This window comes from Pygocentrus nattereri, chromosome 15 (genome assembly GCF_015220715.1).
Source record: "Pygocentrus nattereri isolate fPygNat1 chromosome 15, fPygNat1.pri, whole genome shotgun sequence".
Classification (NCBI taxonomy): domain Eukaryota; kingdom Metazoa; phylum Chordata; class Actinopteri; order Characiformes; family Serrasalmidae; genus Pygocentrus; species Pygocentrus nattereri.
The window spans coordinates 34,582,205-34,602,823 of NC_051225.1; the positions used below are offsets into that span (position 1 = coordinate 34,582,205).

Sequence of the window (20,619 nt, forward strand, 5' to 3'; positions counted from 1 at the left end):
GCGCAGAGATGCAGCACTGTGGAAAGCCAGAAGCAAGGCTTATCGCTTCAGCTGAAGTGCCTGGACTGCGCTCCTCATGCATAAATCACTGCATAAAACAAAGTGTGGCTGAGGATATTCTGGAGGGGAAGGCTATTCTGGAGCACGGCAGTTTATAAGTGAGCATCTGAGGTACCGTAGTCGCTGGCTCCAGCCACATTTTCGATCTCCAGGGTCCACTCGCCGCGAGGGTCCTCATCCCAAGAGTGGGTGGTCATGAAGGCCCAGTCATTGAAGCCTTCAGAAGAGTAGTCATGAGGTCTGAAAAAAATTAATGAATAAAGACATCCATCTTCATTGCCACTGTGTGGACTGAGAAAACAATTTAGGCACCCTACTTATCTACAAATAGGCTTAATATACACGGAAAATGTAAATATTAAATTCATGTAAACTTGGTAAAATATTACTACCTAGACACCCATGTACTGATGCTTTGGGTGGAGGAAAAAAGTATCACGATACTATGTTGCATCAATGTTTTTCTCCCACCCCTATTAATTGCAGATAAAACAGGCAGAGCACAAACATGTGGTGGCCCCTAACCTTTGAGCAAGCAGAGTGGACCGGGTGCCCTGTGGGCTGATCAGGTAGATGGCCAGATTTCCTCGCCGGTTGTAGGACAGTGTGAGCCGTGCCTGAGCATGCTCCAGAGAGCTCACAAAGTTGGGCTTCCCTGCACACGCATCCACACTCTTGGAGATCACCAGGTGGTTACCAATGTTCCTGAAAGCAAGATAACACACATGACTGCATTCTGCAGTTTAGCTCAATCTGAAATGTGCTCCGAGCAGTGAGGGGATATACTTAGCCACACTAAGAAGCAAATACTGTTTGCAATTTTCACAGATCTGCCTCATGATCCAGTCTTAATTAGCATACAGGAAATCATAAGACTAAAACAGGACTTGAGGCATTAAGACTCCTAGAAGTTCCAGCTCTATAGTTAACTCATCACTTTTTCTGCACTTGTTTCAAACGATTTATTTTTTTTATCTGGACATGTGCTAAAGGGTTCCCCTCACATGTAATGTTTCTTCCTCTTGTCACAGTTTTATATTTTAAAAGATGTTGGCATCCCTCAATGGAGGAATGATGTCAATGAGCTGAGCACAGGCAAAAATTATGTGCATTGTTAATTATGAGGAGCAATACAAAGTCATATTTCCTGCACTGGCCGCTTCCGTTTCCAGTGAAATAAGAGAGCTTAACTGAAATCTTTGGCAGTTATCTGTGGACAAAAGTATTTGAGTAAACAGCAAGCAAAATATGTAGCACACATATACCATAATTTTAATTTTTCTGCCCAATTATCTTCCCTAATGTTACCAATCAGGTAGGAACCTGATGTCCAAATCAATCATATAGCACCAAACAATCTGTTTGCATGATTCTTGTTTTGATTCTGTTTGCAACACACAAGAAATTGTCCATAGCACATTTAAAAAAACTGTAGCATATGCAACATGGTATGGTAGCTGAATTACTTTGAGTACAGACTTTCCAAACTGGGTATGTGAGCTGGCGGGAACCCACAAGCAGACAGCTAAAAACGAAGAAGTCTTTCCCACTCAGAGAACAGCAGCACTGACGGATGGCTGTGGTATCATCTGGATTGAAAGAGCCCGTATCCTACATTTTTCTTATTTTAGTTTTATTTTTCCCCCTAAGGTACGCCTATGATGTTTGTGATTTTACGTATCTCAATCAACTTTTACATGGTCATTTCAGAACCACTCTTCATCACATAATTATCCTGTTTGTGGTTTAAACATGCCAATAACTGGTGGCTACAAGAGTCAATTACTTGTTAGTTACCTTAAACTCATAGGCTCCAGTGCTAAATAAAAAAGCTAACTTCAAACAACAAACGTGTATTGGCTAATCATCTATATTTGGGGTCACTGATAACTATAACTAGTTATTAGCAATTACAGAAATTTATGCCTGGCATTGTAGGGTGGTATGTGTGCCATATAACACCTAAATGCATTTATGATGCATTAGATATTCAGGATTCATAAGGGTTACCATTAACTCTCATGAAAATCTGAATATCAAAATATTTGTATTTGCAGCCCTACAGTCTAAGGCTTATTATTCAGTAAGAACGCAGATCACAATGCAAACGGAGTTACAAAAGAGTGTTTGGACCTGCCGGCAGATCCTCAAGTTTTAAGGAGTTAAAGCATTATCTATTCTTCGTGCATGGCACAGAAACATTTTCCCCATCCTGAATTTACTTATAGAAGACTAAATAACAAGGATGGTGCACAGTCCAAGTGTAACTGTAATCGTCCCAGTTATCAGCAGGGTTTCTAAACCGCCTCCTGCAGGACCACCAACTGCTTCACACATTTGCCAGCATCTTGAAATAGGTGCTAGGATATCCCCATGTTACATTTGTATGCATGCTTTTTTGTATGCATTTTTAAACTCACAAAGCTCGTTAATTAGTTGATGAGTTCAGTCAGGTGTGTTGGGAATAGTGAAAAATGCTCAAATGTGCAGAAAAGAGGTTCACTGGGAGACCCTGGCCTAGACAATAGCTTGTCAAAACAGGCGTGACTGCACAAGGTCAGCATACATGCGAAATCTCAGGTGGCCTCCGAACAGCTTAGCGAGAGAGACAGAGTGATAAACATTTACATTCGCTTAGATAAGACCACGAGTGGCTGACGCACTCTCAGCAAGCCGGGAGAGTGCTAATACAGACCTTTTTCTCAGTAGCTTAGGTTGTGGTATGTGTCCTTACTCCATGCCAAATCCTGTAAGAAGCTTAGTATAGTCCAGTCCTATTCATGAACTTGAAGGTGGTAGAAGGGCTTAACACAAAGCTATGGACACAGGTGCCTGCCTACAGTAGGTCTGTGAACATGAAGGGAGACAGATAGAAGAACTCTGCACATACTGTGAGTATGCCTAAGGGTGGTGCAGAATGTGCAGTCTAAAGGCAGGGCCTAATGTCAAGAGCAAAAGACTGATGTAATGTCATGGTACCACTAAACTGAGAGTTGTGACTGAAATGCTGGTCCACACCCGGACCCCGACACAACAGGACTGAACCAGGATTGTAATCCTGCTCTTTGGAGCATCATCCCCTGCATGTTATAGTGATTGTATTACCTTAAAGGGGACCTATTATTTTTATTTTATTATCTTAGCTGGGCTCAAAGAGATTTTTGTCAGGCTTTAATCAGGTTTGGATTCAAAGCTTGGTGTTGCGGATCAGGTTGGATGGCACAAGGGTCTTTTGGATTTGGATAAAAATTTCAGGTCCAATTAAAGACCTATTCCAACCAGCAGGAAAAAAAAATGGGCTTGGCTCCAAAGCTCTGATCTTTTCCATAACATGTAAAAGCCAAAGGGGTCCGAGGGAAAAGAGAGGAGGAGCTCTGCATAGATGAAGTGGGTTTGTGTACAGCCTAGCATACACAGAGAGGGATGGGGTTTGTAGTTGTCAGTAGAGACTTGAGTGCGGTGTGCAGGCTCATCTGCAAGTAATTATTTCCTTCAGACATGCACCACGGGTGGCAGAGGCGATCCCCCTCACCCCTCCCTCATGACGGAACATCAAACCAAGTCGAGCGTTTCAATCTTCGCTCCTTCTGACTGCAAATGCGATGGGCTATCAAACACGTTGCACCTCACTGGTGAATACACTGCTCACTTCCCATTACAGCCTGGCTGCTCATGCACAATCCTCAGCCTCCCCAAGGGCAGATTCACACAGAATCTCAAACATCATTTTGTAATGCACCGCAGGGAGAGCCTGTTAGCCACATGTTAGTACAGACAGCAATCTAAAGGAATACCCTCACCCAAAACCAGGGCTTAACATTGAATAAAAGCCAGTTAGGAGTGAAGGTATGCGTGTAATGCCAACAGGACCTGGCTAGCTTTCCTTTGCAATTAGCGATGCTAGATGAAGTGTTATTGCTCACCTGGGCTCAGACACTAAGGAGAGGACACATTTCTGCTGAGGGCCAACGTTGGTCCAGTTCTTGGCCAGAGACACAATGGCAGCAGCATCCAGCAAGCCATATCCGTATGAGTGGCTTACTACAAAGAGAGAGAGAGGGAGAGAGAGAGAGAGAGAGAGAGAGAGAGAGAGAGAGAGAGAGAGAGAGAGAGAGAGAGAGAGAGAGAGAGAGAGAGAGAGAGAGAGAGAAAGGAAAGAAGGGGAAGAGGTATAGAAACAGAAAGAATGAGTAAGAAGGAAATTAATATAAAAAGAGAAAAGAGAATGAGAGAACGAGAGTTTAAAAAAAGTCATTTGAAAGAAAAAGAGTAAGAGATGAACAGTAAGAATGGGAAAGCAAAGGAGAAAAGAGAAAAGGAAAGAATCAAAGATGAGAAAAGAGCACGAGAGAAGAAAGTATAAGAAAGAAAAATAAAAAAGGGAGTGTGAGAAATGGGTAGAGTGAGAAAGAGAGAGAGAGAAATCGAGAGAGAATCAATACTGCTGAAAGCAATCAGGCAATGACAGGAGCTTCAGCTTAATAGAAGTCAAAGCACATGGTGACAGTCTGAGACAGTGGGGAAATCAAGGGAAATGGTTTAGGCATTTCAGACTCACATTAATAAATGCAGAAATAATCAGCACAAAAGTCTCAGAGGCTCAGACAGTGGCGGAAGAACACATAAGATGAACAGAAGAGAAAAGCCTGAAGGCAGCTGTCGTTACCTTTACGGCCAACCCCATTGGTTTTCCAGTCATTGGTAATCAGGTGGGCTGGGTTAGAGGTCCTCACAACCAGGTGCTGCATATCTCTCCACGTCAGGTTTTTGCTGCCAAAACAGATGACATGTTCAGAAAACTGCCCCACAGAGCTTTCCTTTAATCCTGTTAAGGTGCTGTCTCCATCAAGTTTCAACATAAGGTGTCAGGCATGGAATTGTGCTCGGTTAGGTCATCAGGACCATTTCTTTGGTAAAGGTCGGCTTCAACCACAGGCAAGAAAACGGCATTAAGGTTATTTTGCTGCTTGTGTGCAGATTTAATGGAAGGAAACTAACAGAGCCAGTCAAAGGCAGTGGTTCACACTGAAAAAAAACACATGCCAATGACTTCTTCCTTCAGCATCCCAGGAAACCACATTAATAATTAGGGCTTACCTAGGTGGTCTACTACCTCACCTTAAAACTGTCTGCAGAGTGTCTCACCACATAACACTAGAAAAGTCAGCACAACTCATGTGTTGGAAAATGCTGTTGGCAATAGCCTCTGGTCAAACGCTCAGTAACGTCTGATGAAACCTGCCTTCTGGCTCAGTCTGAAAAAAATATATAATGTACACTCACTGGCCACTTTATTAGGTATACTTACCTAACTATTGATTCTCTAAGTCACAAAAATCATTATGCTATGAATGAACTGTGTATGCTGCTCACATGGACCACTGAGTATACTGATAAATGAAGACAGAAGCTGGTTTTGTTCAAACTGGTGGGCGGAGAATTATTTTTAACTAGGCTAAAGTACAACAACCTAAATTGGCTAAAAGAAGGCTAAAAAGGCCAAAACACACATCCATTACTATGCAGTGTTAGTCTTTGGATTGAAGCATTTGCTGAATAACACACTATATAATACTGCAACATAAAAGGTAAAAACTGTGTTACTTGAATGTTGTATATGCTTAAAATGTCCATGATTTTGGTAGATCTGCCTAAAGCAGTATTAAACCCAGCATGGGTAAAACGAACATGTGGTACAGTTCGTTTGATGCTAACACAATACATCAAATCTCATCGAGATGCGAGCGGAAATTAGCATTATTGTTGAAGTGGTAATTTGGTGAGCAAAAACTGCATAAAAGTGAAGGCTTCTGCTTTAAACACAGCTAGACACATCTTTCAAATGCATGATCAATATTTACTCGCATTTTACTACGACTCTGGCTACGGCGCTTTTTAAAGGGATGCTGAAGCTTTTCAGGTCGGGATCTAGTTAGTTTGCTTGCTTCCATGGTTGCAGCATGCTGTTTGCCTGCCAATTTGTTTCATATCTGACAACCTAGGGTGTCAAAATGGTACTGGGGAATGGGCAGTGGGCAGGATCACAGGCCAAAACAAAAACATATTTTCCTCTCTGGAACAGAAATTTCAAAATAAATTACAACATACTGGTTGTAGCACTATTGTCAGAGAAGCCAGTATTTCAAATGACCATGTTTCCTTAATCTCTGACGACACATCATGGTCATTTTATGATTTGGTACAGTAAATATTATTTAATGTTCCTTTAAGCCACCATTACAGTTATAGCCTTTTGGATGTCTCACTCATCCTATCTGCATTTCTGTCTCCTCTTCGGTAATACTTTCCATTCTTTGGAACGCAAATGAATCTGAGCTCTGTGTAAATTTAGTGGACACCAAGAGAGGAAAAACTGAATCTAGCTTCATAAATCACAATAACAGCAGGCTAGAGACAAATAACCACCCAATAAACAGTCTTCTGCTTTATTTTTTGTCAACTGATCTAAGTGAACTCAATGGTCTGAAAGTACGTCATCCAACACGATCATCTGATGTGTTAACACTACTTTGACTGTTTCCCCCAGTACTTGTTCCACGAAGCTGTGATCCTTCAAGCATTGAAGCTGAGATTCCAATGAATTGCAAGGTGCTTTACACTATGCAACTCTAGTGCAATTTACAATAAATAATGTCTTCTCTACTGGTCAGAATTAAACCCATCAGCTTTAAAGCATTAAGTACAGATATGATTCATGAGGTTTAGACTTACTTGGCCTCAAGGGCGAGGGCGATGATGCCTGCAGCCAGAGGAGCTGAAGCCGAGGTGCCTGTGTGAGAGTCTGTGCACTTCTGTCTGAGATCTGTAGTGATCTGTTGGTAGGAGAGAACAGTTAAAGAACTTTCTGCTTGCATTATCTAAGAAACTGACCGGAAGCATTCCAGAAACTTGACCAGAGAGGCTGGGATGATTCAAATGAAGTCTGTAAGGATTTCAGAAAACTTGTTATGCAGTTTCTCTGCTCTGACTGTTTCCCAAATATACCACAGCTTGTGCAAACTCAGGATTTGAGTTGACTGATTAATTTTTTTTTGGCCAGGCCAGACTGATTAGCCCGTCTGCAATAACAGAGTGTCGAGAGAGACAGAATATGATGACAGAGAGAGAAACAGGGTGAAAGACAGTGAGGCATTCTGGGATGTGCAGTGGCTGAGACAGAGCCGCCTTGGTTGAGGCTAAGTGCCAAAAATGGCAAACAGCTATGTGAAAACGTGACAGCCAGGAGATGAGTGCACAGCCATTCACTCTTCCTCATTCAAATGGGGCGTCAGTGAGCATGCGAGAAAGGAAGATTGCCTGTCATTACCCGTACTGCCTAGAAACATCAGCTCATGTTGAGCAACAGATGCTGTAAAATGAATTTTTAAAATCTGTGACTTTTTGAAAAACATAACTCTGAGCCGGCAAGGACTGTGGGAAAATATTTGAGCTCGCCAGCTCCAACAAATGAAGCTGGAAACAAGTGCAAAGGAATGACTGCGCAAAACGCGCTGTAATGGTATGAGGTTACAGCTTTGACTCGAAACGCAGACTTGCAGTCATGTACAAAGCATCATCCTGCAAACCGAAGACAAGGCTGGATGGTCTGGAAAAGTGCTTTGGCAGGGGATACAGCATTATGAAACACAATACAGACCCTGAGGGCAAACGCATGCATTCTCCTCCAACGAAGGGCCACACATCACATGCTTTCCTCATCGGTTCTCAGCATGCCGCGGTCCACCCTCAAACCCCTGTGGGACTCTGTGTTCAAATACCAGCCGTTTTTTCAGAGCCTCAAAGCAAGGGCCTCTGTAACTTTGTGCTATGGTCCACATATTACCATTTGGACCTGCTAAACCACGCATTTACATGTGGTTTCTATCACTAGAGCCTTAAAGAATGCAAGGACGTCAAAAAAAAGGCGGGTGATCAGAAGTGGCCTTCGTTTAGCGGGCTGCTGTGGTTACTTTGTGGGCAGTTTAGCATTTTTCCTCTTCATTTAAAGTGATGCTTAATTTTCTCCATATCCCCATTTGTCTAAATGTAGTCAATGAGCTAAAACATGCCTGGTGTCTGGAGTTAAATTTTATTTATTTTTTTTTTTTTTGGGCCACGGTAGCTACAAGGCTCATATAGATAACGTAACAAAACCTTACAAAAATCTTACATCTATAGATATGTACAATACGTCTATTTAACGTTATTTAAAGCTACGCTAGGTAAGTTCTTTGTCTTGTACAGTATTCTTCAGCATTGAATCCTTCAGCCTTATCTTGTTCATGTTTATCAGTGTTCTCCCACTACAATTCTGGGCATGTATTTCACAAATACGTCATACAATCACTTGGAATCCCTGTGGTGTCAACTACAGCCAAGCTCTCACAATGCTTACCTCAATTGTCAAATAAAATTACTGTTTTCTTAACAAATTTATCTTAATTTAGCATAGAATGGACAGTTTTTTATCCTTTAACCCAGATAAAAGAAAGCTAACTGCCAAGATATATAGATGGCCTTCTCTTTTTGATAACTTAAGCTTTTAGTTTCTTGTCCTCCTTATCTGAAGAGCCATTTCTATTGTTTAAGTAATCTATTCTCTTCATTATAATAATATTACCTCAGCTGTATGGCTTCCAAGCATAAATGACAACCATCTGACAAAAAGAAATTCACCCCAAAGTGGTTGTAGATTTTCAAAAGTAAAGGTCTGTCCCACCTTCAAGATGCATCATCAAACGGGAGTTTTGCTAGTCTATAAACCAGAAAAACACTACAATGGTACTGCTGTGTGATGAGTAGTCAACATTAACAACACATGTAGTGATGGTTACAAGTTTTCATTTTGGCTTGTGTGGCTTTAAGAACAAATGGGCAAGTGTGCAGTTTGTACAATGCTAAACTAGTAGACAACACTAAACTGGTGGCTAATTAGTACAAATTGATAAGCTCTTATTGCTTAGGTAAATTAGCCAGTGCAAAACTAACTAAATAAATAAATAAATAGCAAACTTTAGGCACCAACCACATCTTAGCTCTTTGACTACATTTGGGGTGAAGGGAAGAAATATGCAAACTGTATTTCTGGCTGAACCACTGCTTTAAGAAAAGGGAGCTGTTCAGTGCATTAAGGCAGACTTACAATCTGTTTCTCGTTGAGTCCTCCACTGCTGTAGGTGGTGGCGAGGGTGGAGGAGCAGGCCTCGCTGTACCACGGCACACTCCCGTACTGTGTGCTGCTGCTAATGGACAGAGTGTAGATGCTGTTGGTGTAGCCATCACAGTTGCAGCTGTCCTTCTCTCGCCCGCCATTACCTGATGCCCAGACGAAGATGGAGCCGAGTCCACCACGACCCTGGATGACAAAAAGGCAAAGCACATGCACAGAGGGAAACTGTCAACACCACTACCTTTTATGTTTCTTGTCTGCAAAGCCCCTCTTCAGAGCCCCCTGTGGAAGACCACTGAGACTTGGCAGTAAACGATCAACATCTGGTTCTGAGCAAGCGTCTTAATACCATCAAACATTTGGGCCTCAAACTTGCAGAGAAACACTAAGAACACAGCAGCTTTTCTGGAGGACATCAACTACAGTCTGGGCCGGATGCCGTTTTGAAATCAGCTTTTAGCTCCCAGCGTCTCAGGCCATTGAAATGCTATCACTAACTGAACAGCATGGCCAGACAGCTTTAAACAGGGCTTTACAGGACGATGCCAATTTTCTCAGGTCCATTTATCATGCCGTTTCATATCCTTTAAATTTAAAAAACTCCAACAAACTTTTGTGGGCTACATCACTGCCGAACGACTATCCAAAACAATAAGGCGACTGGAAAAGATTCATGCAGCACGTTAGCGGGGTGTGTTCTAATAACCCACATGGATTTCATTTCGGCCCGCTGTTGCAGGGAGAGGCCAGCGGCGCCGATAACTCAATTCAGATGCTGTTTGCTCGTTACCTTTGATCAGGCTTTGTTTGCGCAGCCCTCCACTGTACCCCCATTCTTAACAATAAGGCAATAAAACGGCCGTAGGGAAAACGAGCCTAATGCAGGGAAAGTTCAGTATGGTCTTTGAGATGTAGCTTCTTTGTCCATGTACACACCTGCTTGACTTCGGGCATCCACTCACATGTGTTTGCAGAGCCTCCAGCTTTGTTTGCTTTAGGATTTACTCTGCAACATAGATCTCTTTTCCTGAAACAGATCTGACTCGCTGCCAAAGCCTGGCATTTGAGATCTGACCGGCAGAGAACACTCACAGGTTGGATTAAAGGCTGGAGAAAAAGCTGTGCCAGAGCTCTGAAAGGAATGATGCACAGCTGATAGATGGAAGGCCCACCTTGTGAATAAGGGAAATAACGAGGCCAGTAGTGAACAATGAAAATTTGGACTTCAAAAGCAGAGAAAATGCTGTGAGGACCACCTATAATGATGTAATTGGGAGCTGTTTGTATATCAAAACAAGCTTGAAGTCATTTTTCTGTTTTTTTTTTTTTTTTTTGGAATCGAAACTGTACTAAATGTTACAACAATATTATACATAAACTAACTTTTGAGGTAAGGAAGCCCCATATCCCCATAGCCTTTCATTTCCATGGAGTTCTCAGCATTAACATAATGAAAATGTGATAAAATCTAACAGACTTTCTTCTGCTGTTTTAATGGCTTAAATAAAGTAATTACCCCCTTAAAATCCCAGGCTTATTACATACTAAAATTTATTATTTGGTAACTACAGGCACCACAGTGCAAACCGACTGAGCTATTCTTAGGTTATAGAAGTGCGCAGTAAAACTTTGGGCCTGTCGGTTGGCCCTGGCCATTGATGGTTAATTTAGTTGGGTCAATTTTGGCATTTCAAAATTTCATCTGATTCCTTGACAAAGATGCATCACACCAAACCCTTTAAACTAGAAAAATGAACTGTTGCAAACAATAATGCTACTTATCGAAGGTCAACCCTTCCTGTTTTAACTGTATGTTTAGAGCAACTGCCTCCTGTTTTAAGAAGAAAAATTTTACCCAGAAAACTTGCGAAATGGCTCACGCCTGTGCCAAGGCACAGATATGTGCCTTTGAGTGCATTTAACAAGAGTCAGTTGGCAAAACAGTAGATTAAACGGTTGATAATTATGCAACGTTGAAAGATTTTGTAAAAGCCCATTTACACGGAATAGGCCCACTGTACAAACAAATGTTCAGCTTCCTCAGGCCTGACCAAAACTAGTTAAGAGTGTGGTTAAAGTGTGGTTTGTCACACTAGATAATTAAACAGATTCTACAAAGACTGCATTCAAAACAACTTACATTTCCAACATATTACAGCACCGGAGCTCAGTTCCATTTGCTCTGGCCAATTTAAACCCAGAACATATGACTCACTAATTGTAACCTAGTAAACACTATGCCCTAATCAAGTCATATGGTCTGTTAACCATAATCCAGTTTTAGAATAATTTTTGCCTCAAATTCAACTGTAAGGCAAATGGTTTCAGCTGTGAGACTAGCATTTTCTTACTTTTCAGGTTTGGTTTAAAAGGCCTATATCATGAAAAATTACTTTTCCTCAGTTATTTGAAACAAAAAAGTGTTAGACGTAGTATGTAATCACAGTTTGAAGTCAGCTTCTCATTTGAATTTTCCTTTTCCACCTTAAACGGTGCATCAGTTACATTTTGGCATCTCAGGCCCGTTTTTAGGTGAAATGGGAAAACTGAACGAGCTGGCGAAAGAAGAGCTGACTTCAGCCTTGCAAAAAGTCAAACGTTGTGAGACATTTTACAAGAAAGGATTCTGCATTTGAGGAAATGTTTCCTGCCAGAGATGTTAGAAAAGCGGCTATAGCTGAGCGAAGGCTTAGCCTACACTAGGACAATAGCATGTACTGAGACATTTACAGTCAAGGTGGTAAAATGATACTTAAATAAATGGACATACAACATAGTGGCTCCCAGGATGGATGTATTATTGTTGAACGGACAAAATGGCTCTTCTTAATATTTGGGTTTCCGAGCCCGAGCTAGTCTCTTTAAATATCAAGAATTTAAGTACTGCTGTTATGATTTACCTCATATCCTGTTATGATATACCCATCTTTTTGTTTACTGTACGTCAGAAATTGCTCCCACAAGCACGTATGATTAACGCAGCCTCACTCGGTCTTCAAAAGCACCATCCCCTTATTTAGCATTAAAGCTTCTGTGCAGACACAGGTGTTGTAATGTTTTAGACAGATTATTCTGTACATTGTGTGAATGCAAACCAATCCCTGCAGATGAATGACAATAAGACCACACCTATAATTACAGTAAATTAAAGTCTTTCCTATTCACTGCTGTAATCATTAGTTAAAGTCTAAAAGCTATTTTGCTTTTGCAGTGTGGTAATGCAGACAGCAGGGAAAGCCTTGGCTCTACTGTCTGCCATTGTCTGCTATCTGGCCCCAGGCCAGTTTCACTACTCTAGCAACATGGCCGTGTGTGTGCGTGTGTGTGTGTGTGTGTGTGTGTGTGTGTGTGTGTGTAAGAGTGAGGGAGAGAGGCTGAAATTAATGCCGTTCTTCTTCTCTTCATGTTATGGCAGTTTAGCACGAAGGCCGTAAAGCAATTAGGCATTAAGAATGTCTACACCAAACACACTCCGGAAAATCTGCATAAATATTTCTCTGTGAAAATTACCCTTTAATGTGACATTTAAATTAAACGAACGTCACTCCAACTGCTAACTGCTAATATGACTCAAGGCACTTGCTAACGGAGCTGGAACCAAATCAAGCCCACCCACTCCCCATCCACCCCCTCCTCCCCAGTCACCCTCACTGACTTCAAAGCAAATAAAAAAAATAAATCTCTCTCATGGCATTCTGGACTGTACATTCCTGCCCTCGATAGATGCCTCCCCCGGTAACAGTTAGAGATTATGAGGCTCAGTGATGCCTTTAGGACCTAATTCAATTGAGCGATGGTCACCAGTCACAGTAGGTTAGAGCATTTTCAGCTCCGATCTGTGCTCTAACGCAGCATTGCACTATAAAACTTGGCCAGCATGTTAATAAAAGAACAAACAATTTAAAAGAGTAGCTATATTTCACGGCGACTGAAGACTACAGCATTGCAACTGTAGTAATATACAGAGTAAACAGGTATCACTAGAGGAGGGAAACTCATGATTTGATTTGATTTGATTCACAATGCTAAGATTAAGAAACAACTATCAATGTATTTTGAACTGTGATTTATATATAAGCACATAAGTTTACCTATGTTTCTTGGAAGTAAGTGTGATTCTGCCAGTAAAAACACTATATATCATTAGAATAAATTCAAATAAATATACATAAAAAGTTAAAAAAAAAATATATATATATATATATATATATATATATATATATATATATATATATATATATATATATATATATACATATATACAATGGGGACTTGCATGAGCAGAGGCTTTTGAAAATGGCTAAATGAATACATAAACATACACAGAAGTGCTATGCATTGTATTCTTATTCTTATCCTTATTATTATTATTATTATTATTATTATTAATAAACTGCTTTTTAATTCATAGTTTTGCACATTTATGCATACATAGTTGCCTTTGGCTCATTTTAAAAAGTACAGCAAATAAGCACTGAACATTTTATCAAATGTGCCTGAACATTGGCAATTCCTTCCACCAAAAAAGCCAAAATAGTAAAGTGGGTTTTATATTGGACATTCTCTGGATATTTTACTTCTCTCCACAATTTCTCATTATGTAAACACCCAAAAACGATCAAATCCACATTTTCTCACCCCTGAAAGACAGAGAACACACAACCAAATATATTTCCATTGTTAACCATTGCTGAATACAATGCTTCTAAAGGGCAGATTGCAGATGCTCTAAGCATGTTTAATCATTTTCTGAGCTTTTTTCACTACAAACGGAGAGGAGAAAGTCTAAATATTACAATCAAAGCAAACTTTACCACACTGTCAAGGACAAAGACATAAAAATGTCACGTTAGGTTCAGCTCAGCTATATAAATACTTAAGTATTTGCCAGATTAACCTGAACTTCGTCTCATCCCAGTTAAGTCTGTAAAGCATTTGACAGCCCATCCTGTTTGCTGAATTGTTCTCTTCCTTTCTGGCTAATTCCAGTTTGTTTAGTTGGTCAGAGTAGAAACAGACTTTGCTTAAGCTGCAAAGCAGTCGTTACTTAGCAACTGGTGCTCAGCAGAATGATAAATTATGGAATAAAAAAAAAGTGCTGTTATCACAAATAACAGCACAGGTAGAGCGCTTCTCAGCCAATCAGACTGCGCCATCAGAACTAACTGTTATAGAAATATATATTAAATATCCTACCTTACAAAAACTCTGGGTGTAGTGAGCACTTTATAGCAATGGGAATGCAGAGCCTATATAAAAATATGATGGTTTATGAACTGAACTATCTAAGAATCAATTATTATGCCCTATGTAAAATCTACTTGTTCAAATAGGACTATTTACAGTGCAAAAACCAAAAGTAATAAGCAGGCCCACCTCAGTCACTCCCCGTAGAAAAGCCTCTTTAGCCAGCTTTGCGGGGCCATCTACAGTCTTGCCATCATCTTCTGGTCCCCAGCTGGCACTGTAGATGTCGATGTGCTGAGGATTTAGGCTGAGAGACTGAGCCTCCACCACATCAGTCACCTCTCCATCCAACATGCGCACTCCTGCAGAAAAATAGTGTAATAAACTTGTAATAGAGTAGCACAAACATTCCTCTGCCGTTGCAATGATTCCATTACAATTTGTTCGGAAACCACTCAGCGCATCAAGAAAGTTCCACCATGACTCTATTATTGTATTTTTTTAACTTCAATGTTATCATCATGAAAATCAGTCACCTTCACTGTATTTTTACCACTGCTGTAAGCCAGTACTGTACTATCACCAATATTGATGCATTGAGGAGACACTGGGCCAAAAACAATTGACCAAAAAAAAAATCTGGATGCATGTAGTCTGAAGGCCACATAATGTGCCACAAAATACAGCATTCCTGTCAACAGAGAATGGCTCATCATCTACTTTTAGCTACTTTGTGCTTTGGTACAGTCAAAAACGGAAGCTACAGTTTTTTTGCTAACCCGAGTGAAAACATTATAGATTAAGACCGAGGTGTTTATTCTCACTCTACTCAACAATCTGATGGAAAATCTGTTTACATACACACTAACGGTAATCAGATCCAAATTAACGAAAATGCGTAGAGTACCACTTAATGTAGACCTCACCATGACAACGGGCATCACATGAATTCCAGTCAGAGTGAGATGAGCAGCAGTGAGCAGTGCTTGTGTTCTTAATTGCTTTAAAATGATGTCCGACTCGTTCTTCACATGTACTTTTTAAAGAAGGACGATAGAAAGATGCCGTGTCCTTAGACACATAAGCTGGACATCTGTCCCATCGCTGTCTTTTTTTAAGATCTCCTACGCAGACCAGTTATTGCTCCCGCATGCTGAACGTTCTAAACTTACTATGATGTGACGCACATGAACAGAACATGTGTAAACTTTCAGACTGGAAAGGTAATCAGATTCAGGCATTTAAACAACTAACATTTTTCTATTTAACAAATTATTTACAGGATTACCCACCTTGTTGAATCAGATAGAAATTGGATTCCAAATAGCCTCAGTTGCACTACTCTATTCCGAACGAGGTGTATACATGGTCGTATTCTATTGCAACTGAGCTATTAGTCGGATTATTAATGGATTACTAGGCCACATGTAAATGTGGCTATTGCTTATCTAAATGTTCCTAAACAAAAACAAATACACAGCTGATATTTTAAATTGTGATCTGCTGCTGCTCAAAATGTTTGAATGTGTCTGTACTAACCAGTGCAGGAGTTTGCAGAAAAATATGTTTAATCACTTTCTCATTACAACTTTTTTTTTTTTGGACCGTGACACATTATTGGGAGCCTGAAGTAATAAACGATGAAAAAACTGGAATGACTAACACCTTTTTCTCATAAACGCATATCCTGACCACATTTCTCTAGGTCACTACTTTTGCTTTTCATATCCTTACAAAAACTATTGCAGGTATAAGAGACGCTCACGAGTGATAACAGATCATCATTCAACAGCCCAGAGAAAGAAAGAGCTACCAGAGAATAGGATTTCTGAGTAGGATCAGATTCCTCATCCATCTCTTGTGTTTTCAGTCACAAAAGCATAGCCTAGATCCTCTCTGCTATTGAAACAGCGCAGGAACACAGGTCATGGTCATAAACTTTTATGGATAAAGTTGCCACTACAATATGTCCAGTCCTAGGGGGGGGGAAGACAGGGAGAAACATAAAATCACTTAAATGAGAAAGGACCTCAGGATCCACTGTTGGATGAAACAAGGTTCCAGGTGGAGACTTTATTTCAACTTCAAGGGATTAAAATGGCTGCAGTACACTGAAAGAAGACATCAGGAGAGACTGTGCAGAATATAAAGTAAAGGATCTTTAAACCAGAAGAAGTGGAAGAGGAAGAGAACTCAATCTGGAGTTCATTCAGAGGTGACAGGCAACTGCTTTCCTCAGCACTGTCAGGCGTTCCTTTATAAAGGGAGAACAATGGTGGACTATCGTGACTATCAGTTTCCACTTTCTCTGCACGAAAAGAATCCTAATGCCTGCAGGAGGCTTGAAGAGGAGGCAAAATCCCTCAGTCTGAAAATGTCAATTGTGTTTGAGTTATTGCAATTGATTCAGGATCAAATATGTGATGTGGGCAGAAACTGTACACAGTCTCCTTTCTCTGATAGGTGAGTTAACATGCCAGAAAGCTGGAAAATCAATGACAGATGTCTTCAAAACAATGTTGCTTTGCCTTTGGTGCACAACGTCTTGAAGCTATAGCTAGTGATAAACAAGTGGCAAGCAAATTACTCAAAACTAGAGGAGTCATTGCTGTGTAGAAAGTGGGTTCTAATGCTGAATGCACACTATGCTATTTTAGCCCTGATTTCTCTTCACAGACAATTTAAGGACAAGTAGGAAGAACAACAAGGAGCAACTGTCAATTAAGTTGTAAGAGGAATTACTCAGGGGATGAAGCAGAACTACAATCATGCTGAAAGACACCAGGGATCCAAAGGTACAGTGGACCCATGGTTCGGTATGAACGATAACGTCTCATTATCTTCATATTAAACGAAAAATTAAATGAAACATCATCCTGAACAATGACATCAAAAAACAATGACCTCAATTTTGCCTATATACAAAATTGGGCCTGGTTTCTGTCTGTAGTATGCAAAATCAAAGGAAGAAAAACATTAAAATTAAAAGTGCTTCTTAGCTTTGACAGCCTGTAGGTACTTTGCATTCACTATTTTAAATCATTAAAGAGAGCTAGGCAGGGTGTCTGTGTCAGTTCGTTTCCAATTTTTCCTTGTAAGTTCAGGAATTACCTTGCTGCAGAAAGTGTGTGTTTGGGCGAGGGGGGAAGGGGGAGCGTGTCACTGTAAAGGCCACTGCACACCGGACTGACCATGTCAGGCAGCATAGCGTCACATAGCATATTGCTGCTACAGATCTGTAGCAAGGAGAACCATTAACAGCCAACTTTAAGTTAATTTGTACTCTATACTTTATATATTGAATGAAATAAAGTGTTCACCATCATTCATCATGCTTGGCATCCATTTAACTACCTCTTCACAAACTTGCTGATTTCGTGCTGAATAGCAGAAAATGGCTAAGCCAGTAAGGTTAGCTAAGGTAAATTACCATTAGCATTTGCCTGTTTACCTAAAAGACTGGCTGCTAGAGAGTGCTTGCGCTGATGGGTGGACTAAGATTTAAAAATATATAAATAAAAAAAAAGGTTTTGACCTTTTGGTGTACAGTGGCCTTAACTTCTGTCCATCTCACTAGCACTCGCCACTGTCCCGTTGGAGCTGAGGGATGATTTGTTTTTTATTTCTCCTTGTCTTTTCTATCTCATATTTGCATGTAGAGTACGGAGAGGTTCCAGGGAAATTCTGATAGGCTGCAAAGATGTTCCATAGATCTGAATGTACGATGTGTGTGTAGTCTACAGCGCCATAAGCAAATGTTAGAAGTTATAGGAAAATAATGCCACGAATCACGTGTGCATCTTGAATCGCAAGGGGTGCGTCGAGCAGTTCAACAATACACTGTGTACCATTGCATCCCTAAAGGACAACATGTTCAGCATGGATACAGGAAATGCACACAGGGAGGTAGACTAGTAGATCCAACAGTAGCTTCAAAATTGTGTTGCTTAGTGTGAAGTTGTTTCACCCTAATTAACAGTATCCCATCAGCCCTGGCCTCACAGCTCAACTGAGTTCTATCCCTTGAATTTAACTTGTAATTATTTTGGTTATATGGTTTTATGATAAAATGGTTTGTTTAAAACAGTACTCAACAATCCTCTAACTCAAAAGGGTTAGTCTAGAGGGTTAACGTGAAGTCCTAAAATGATTTTTGCACCTGTACAAGACAACATATGACCGGCAACAAAATGATACGTTGAAAGTCGTGTAGGGTCCACAAGTAATAAAGTGTGGATAGCAGTCAGATATCAAGGAGAGACCGTCTGAGCCTGAATATAAATTCCAAATGTCTTTAAGCCCCTCAAGGACATCAAGAAAGCTGGCATTGGTTTCTTAACAGGAAATGAAAAAGGCATTAGAGGTATGCTTAAGAAAAAAAAAAAACTGTATAACAGCACAGGACTACCTCATACAAGCCTAAAATCTAAATTCTCCTCTGCAGGATTCAAGCAGAGGAAGATTTTGCCCAACACTTGAGTCAGATCTGTTACCAAGCCTTTTCCAACAGTGGATTTTCCTCTTCTCCAAGCCCTTCCAGGCCAATATGTTTGGCTAATGATTGTTGGCAGTGGAGTAAACTCCTCTGTGCTGTATCCAAACTAGAGCATGGCCCACTGCTGCTTCCGAGGCATCCCTTAACAGAAGGCAGATCCGGACAGGCTTAGCCAACGCTGTGGGTCAGCTTTCCAAAGCAGTCCTTCTGTTCTTCCTTGGTTCCTTTCTTCACGTTCGCCTTCCTTTGCTTCTTCCGACCTTTTGGTAATGGCTATTAAACTTTTTAAGGGAGGGGTCCCCCTAAGGATGCAAGGTGAAGCCACATGCTGGAAGGTTGCTTTGCATCTGCTGCCTGTCAATTGGAAGCTAAATCAAGAAGTGTCGTTACATGTAAACGGGGTCGGGATGGATAACTGAGCAGGAGCTGGGATGTCTCCCAGAGTGCATGAAGAGCATGAAGCCTTTGCCATGTGCATTATGGGTGAGTGAGAAAAGAGAATTTGTGTACAAGCTTCAGAAGGGGAAAAAAATGCTCCATGACCTAAAAACAGATTCAAAGGACAGCCCAAAATATTCCCTGATGGTCTTTGGGGAGAAAATGATTGCCAAAAGTCTCAACTGGGACATTAGAAGAGGATATTACAGGGCAGCAAGACGGAAAAAAATGACAGCAAGCCTTTTTTCAAACAGTAAGGGCAGCAAGCTCAAAGGACTCAGCATGTGTTTCACAGCCACTTTGCTAGAATCAGGACTGCAGTCATGTCTGAAGGCTTCCTGTGCAATAGCAGTCTTGCATAAAAATAAACAAAATAATAATAAATGGACCTCAGACTTTGCCTCCTATTCATCCCTACCTGCACATCATAGACTGACAAAAATCTTTGCCTCAAATATATTGACAATATTGTTGCATGTCTTAGAAATTAGTCCTGCAGAAATACAAAGTGGCACGCATGAGGTATTCGAAATAAATGGAACGTGCAACATCAAACTTCTTGTCCTCAAATGTAGTCACAAGAGCAAAGCAGGTTAACTTCTGGAGTTCATAGTAGTTGTAGTCCTTTAGATAATCTGAAAGCTAGTGAATGAATGCCCCAAAAAAATGACCAAAAGTTGTTTAGTCGTGGGCTATAATGCCATATATTAAGCCAGCAGTGACATTTTACAAAAACTCATTTACATGATACTTCTGTTGTTTCACAGTTAAAATGACACCTTAGTGATACATTTTTAGAAGTGTTTTTTGTTTTTTATCTCAGCGTTAAAAAAAAAAAAAAAAGCAGCAGCACTACCTGCTCAAATTGTTCATAGTAGGCTGTATCCAACATGGCTGGATGTGTTCAGTCTTTTCTAAATCTTTACATGAATGGAGGTTAGATTCAATACTAGGATGAAATTTAAGCCAAAATCTCAAAAGAAATCAGACAGACAGGAAACTTTCCCAGAGTTCGTTTTTCCATATCCTAAACAGAAAAGATGGACAATGCAAAGGTCAACGTTAAGGGTGGGGCTCAAATGACCTCATTATATACGCTTTGTATAAGAAACACAAACATAAAAATTTCAGGTGTTCCTGTGCCCTATTCATTGTGCCTTGCCACACCTAGAGAACTAAGGTTAGGCCAAAACCTGCTTAGGGATCATGTTGCTAAGCTTCAACAATTGAGAAGCAGGATATGGAGGGTAACATTTAACCAGCTTTTCCC

At 40.5% G+C, this 20,619-nt stretch overlaps 1 protein-coding gene across 3 annotated transcripts in view; it reads right to left on the bottom strand.

Moving 5' to 3' along the window:
* Positions 1–20,619, bottom strand: part of furina (furin (paired basic amino acid cleaving enzyme) a) — a 125,612-nt gene that overhangs the window by 13,021 nt on the left and 91,972 nt on the right. For all 3 annotated transcript variants that reach the window (XM_017699537.2, XM_017699534.2, XM_017699535.2), the window contains exons 8-14: positions 14,606–14,778; positions 9,203–9,415; positions 6,793–6,893; positions 4,727–4,830; positions 3,984–4,101; positions 586–765; positions 176–300 (exon numbers count right to left, since the gene is read on the bottom strand). In XM_017699537.2, coding sequence (XP_017555026.1) covers positions 176–300; positions 586–765; positions 3,984–4,101; positions 4,727–4,830; positions 6,793–6,893; positions 9,203–9,415; positions 14,606–14,778 — 1,014 coding nt within the window. The remainder of the gene's footprint in view (positions 1–175; positions 301–585; positions 766–3,983; positions 4,102–4,726; positions 4,831–6,792; positions 6,894–9,202; positions 9,416–14,605; positions 14,779–20,619) is intronic.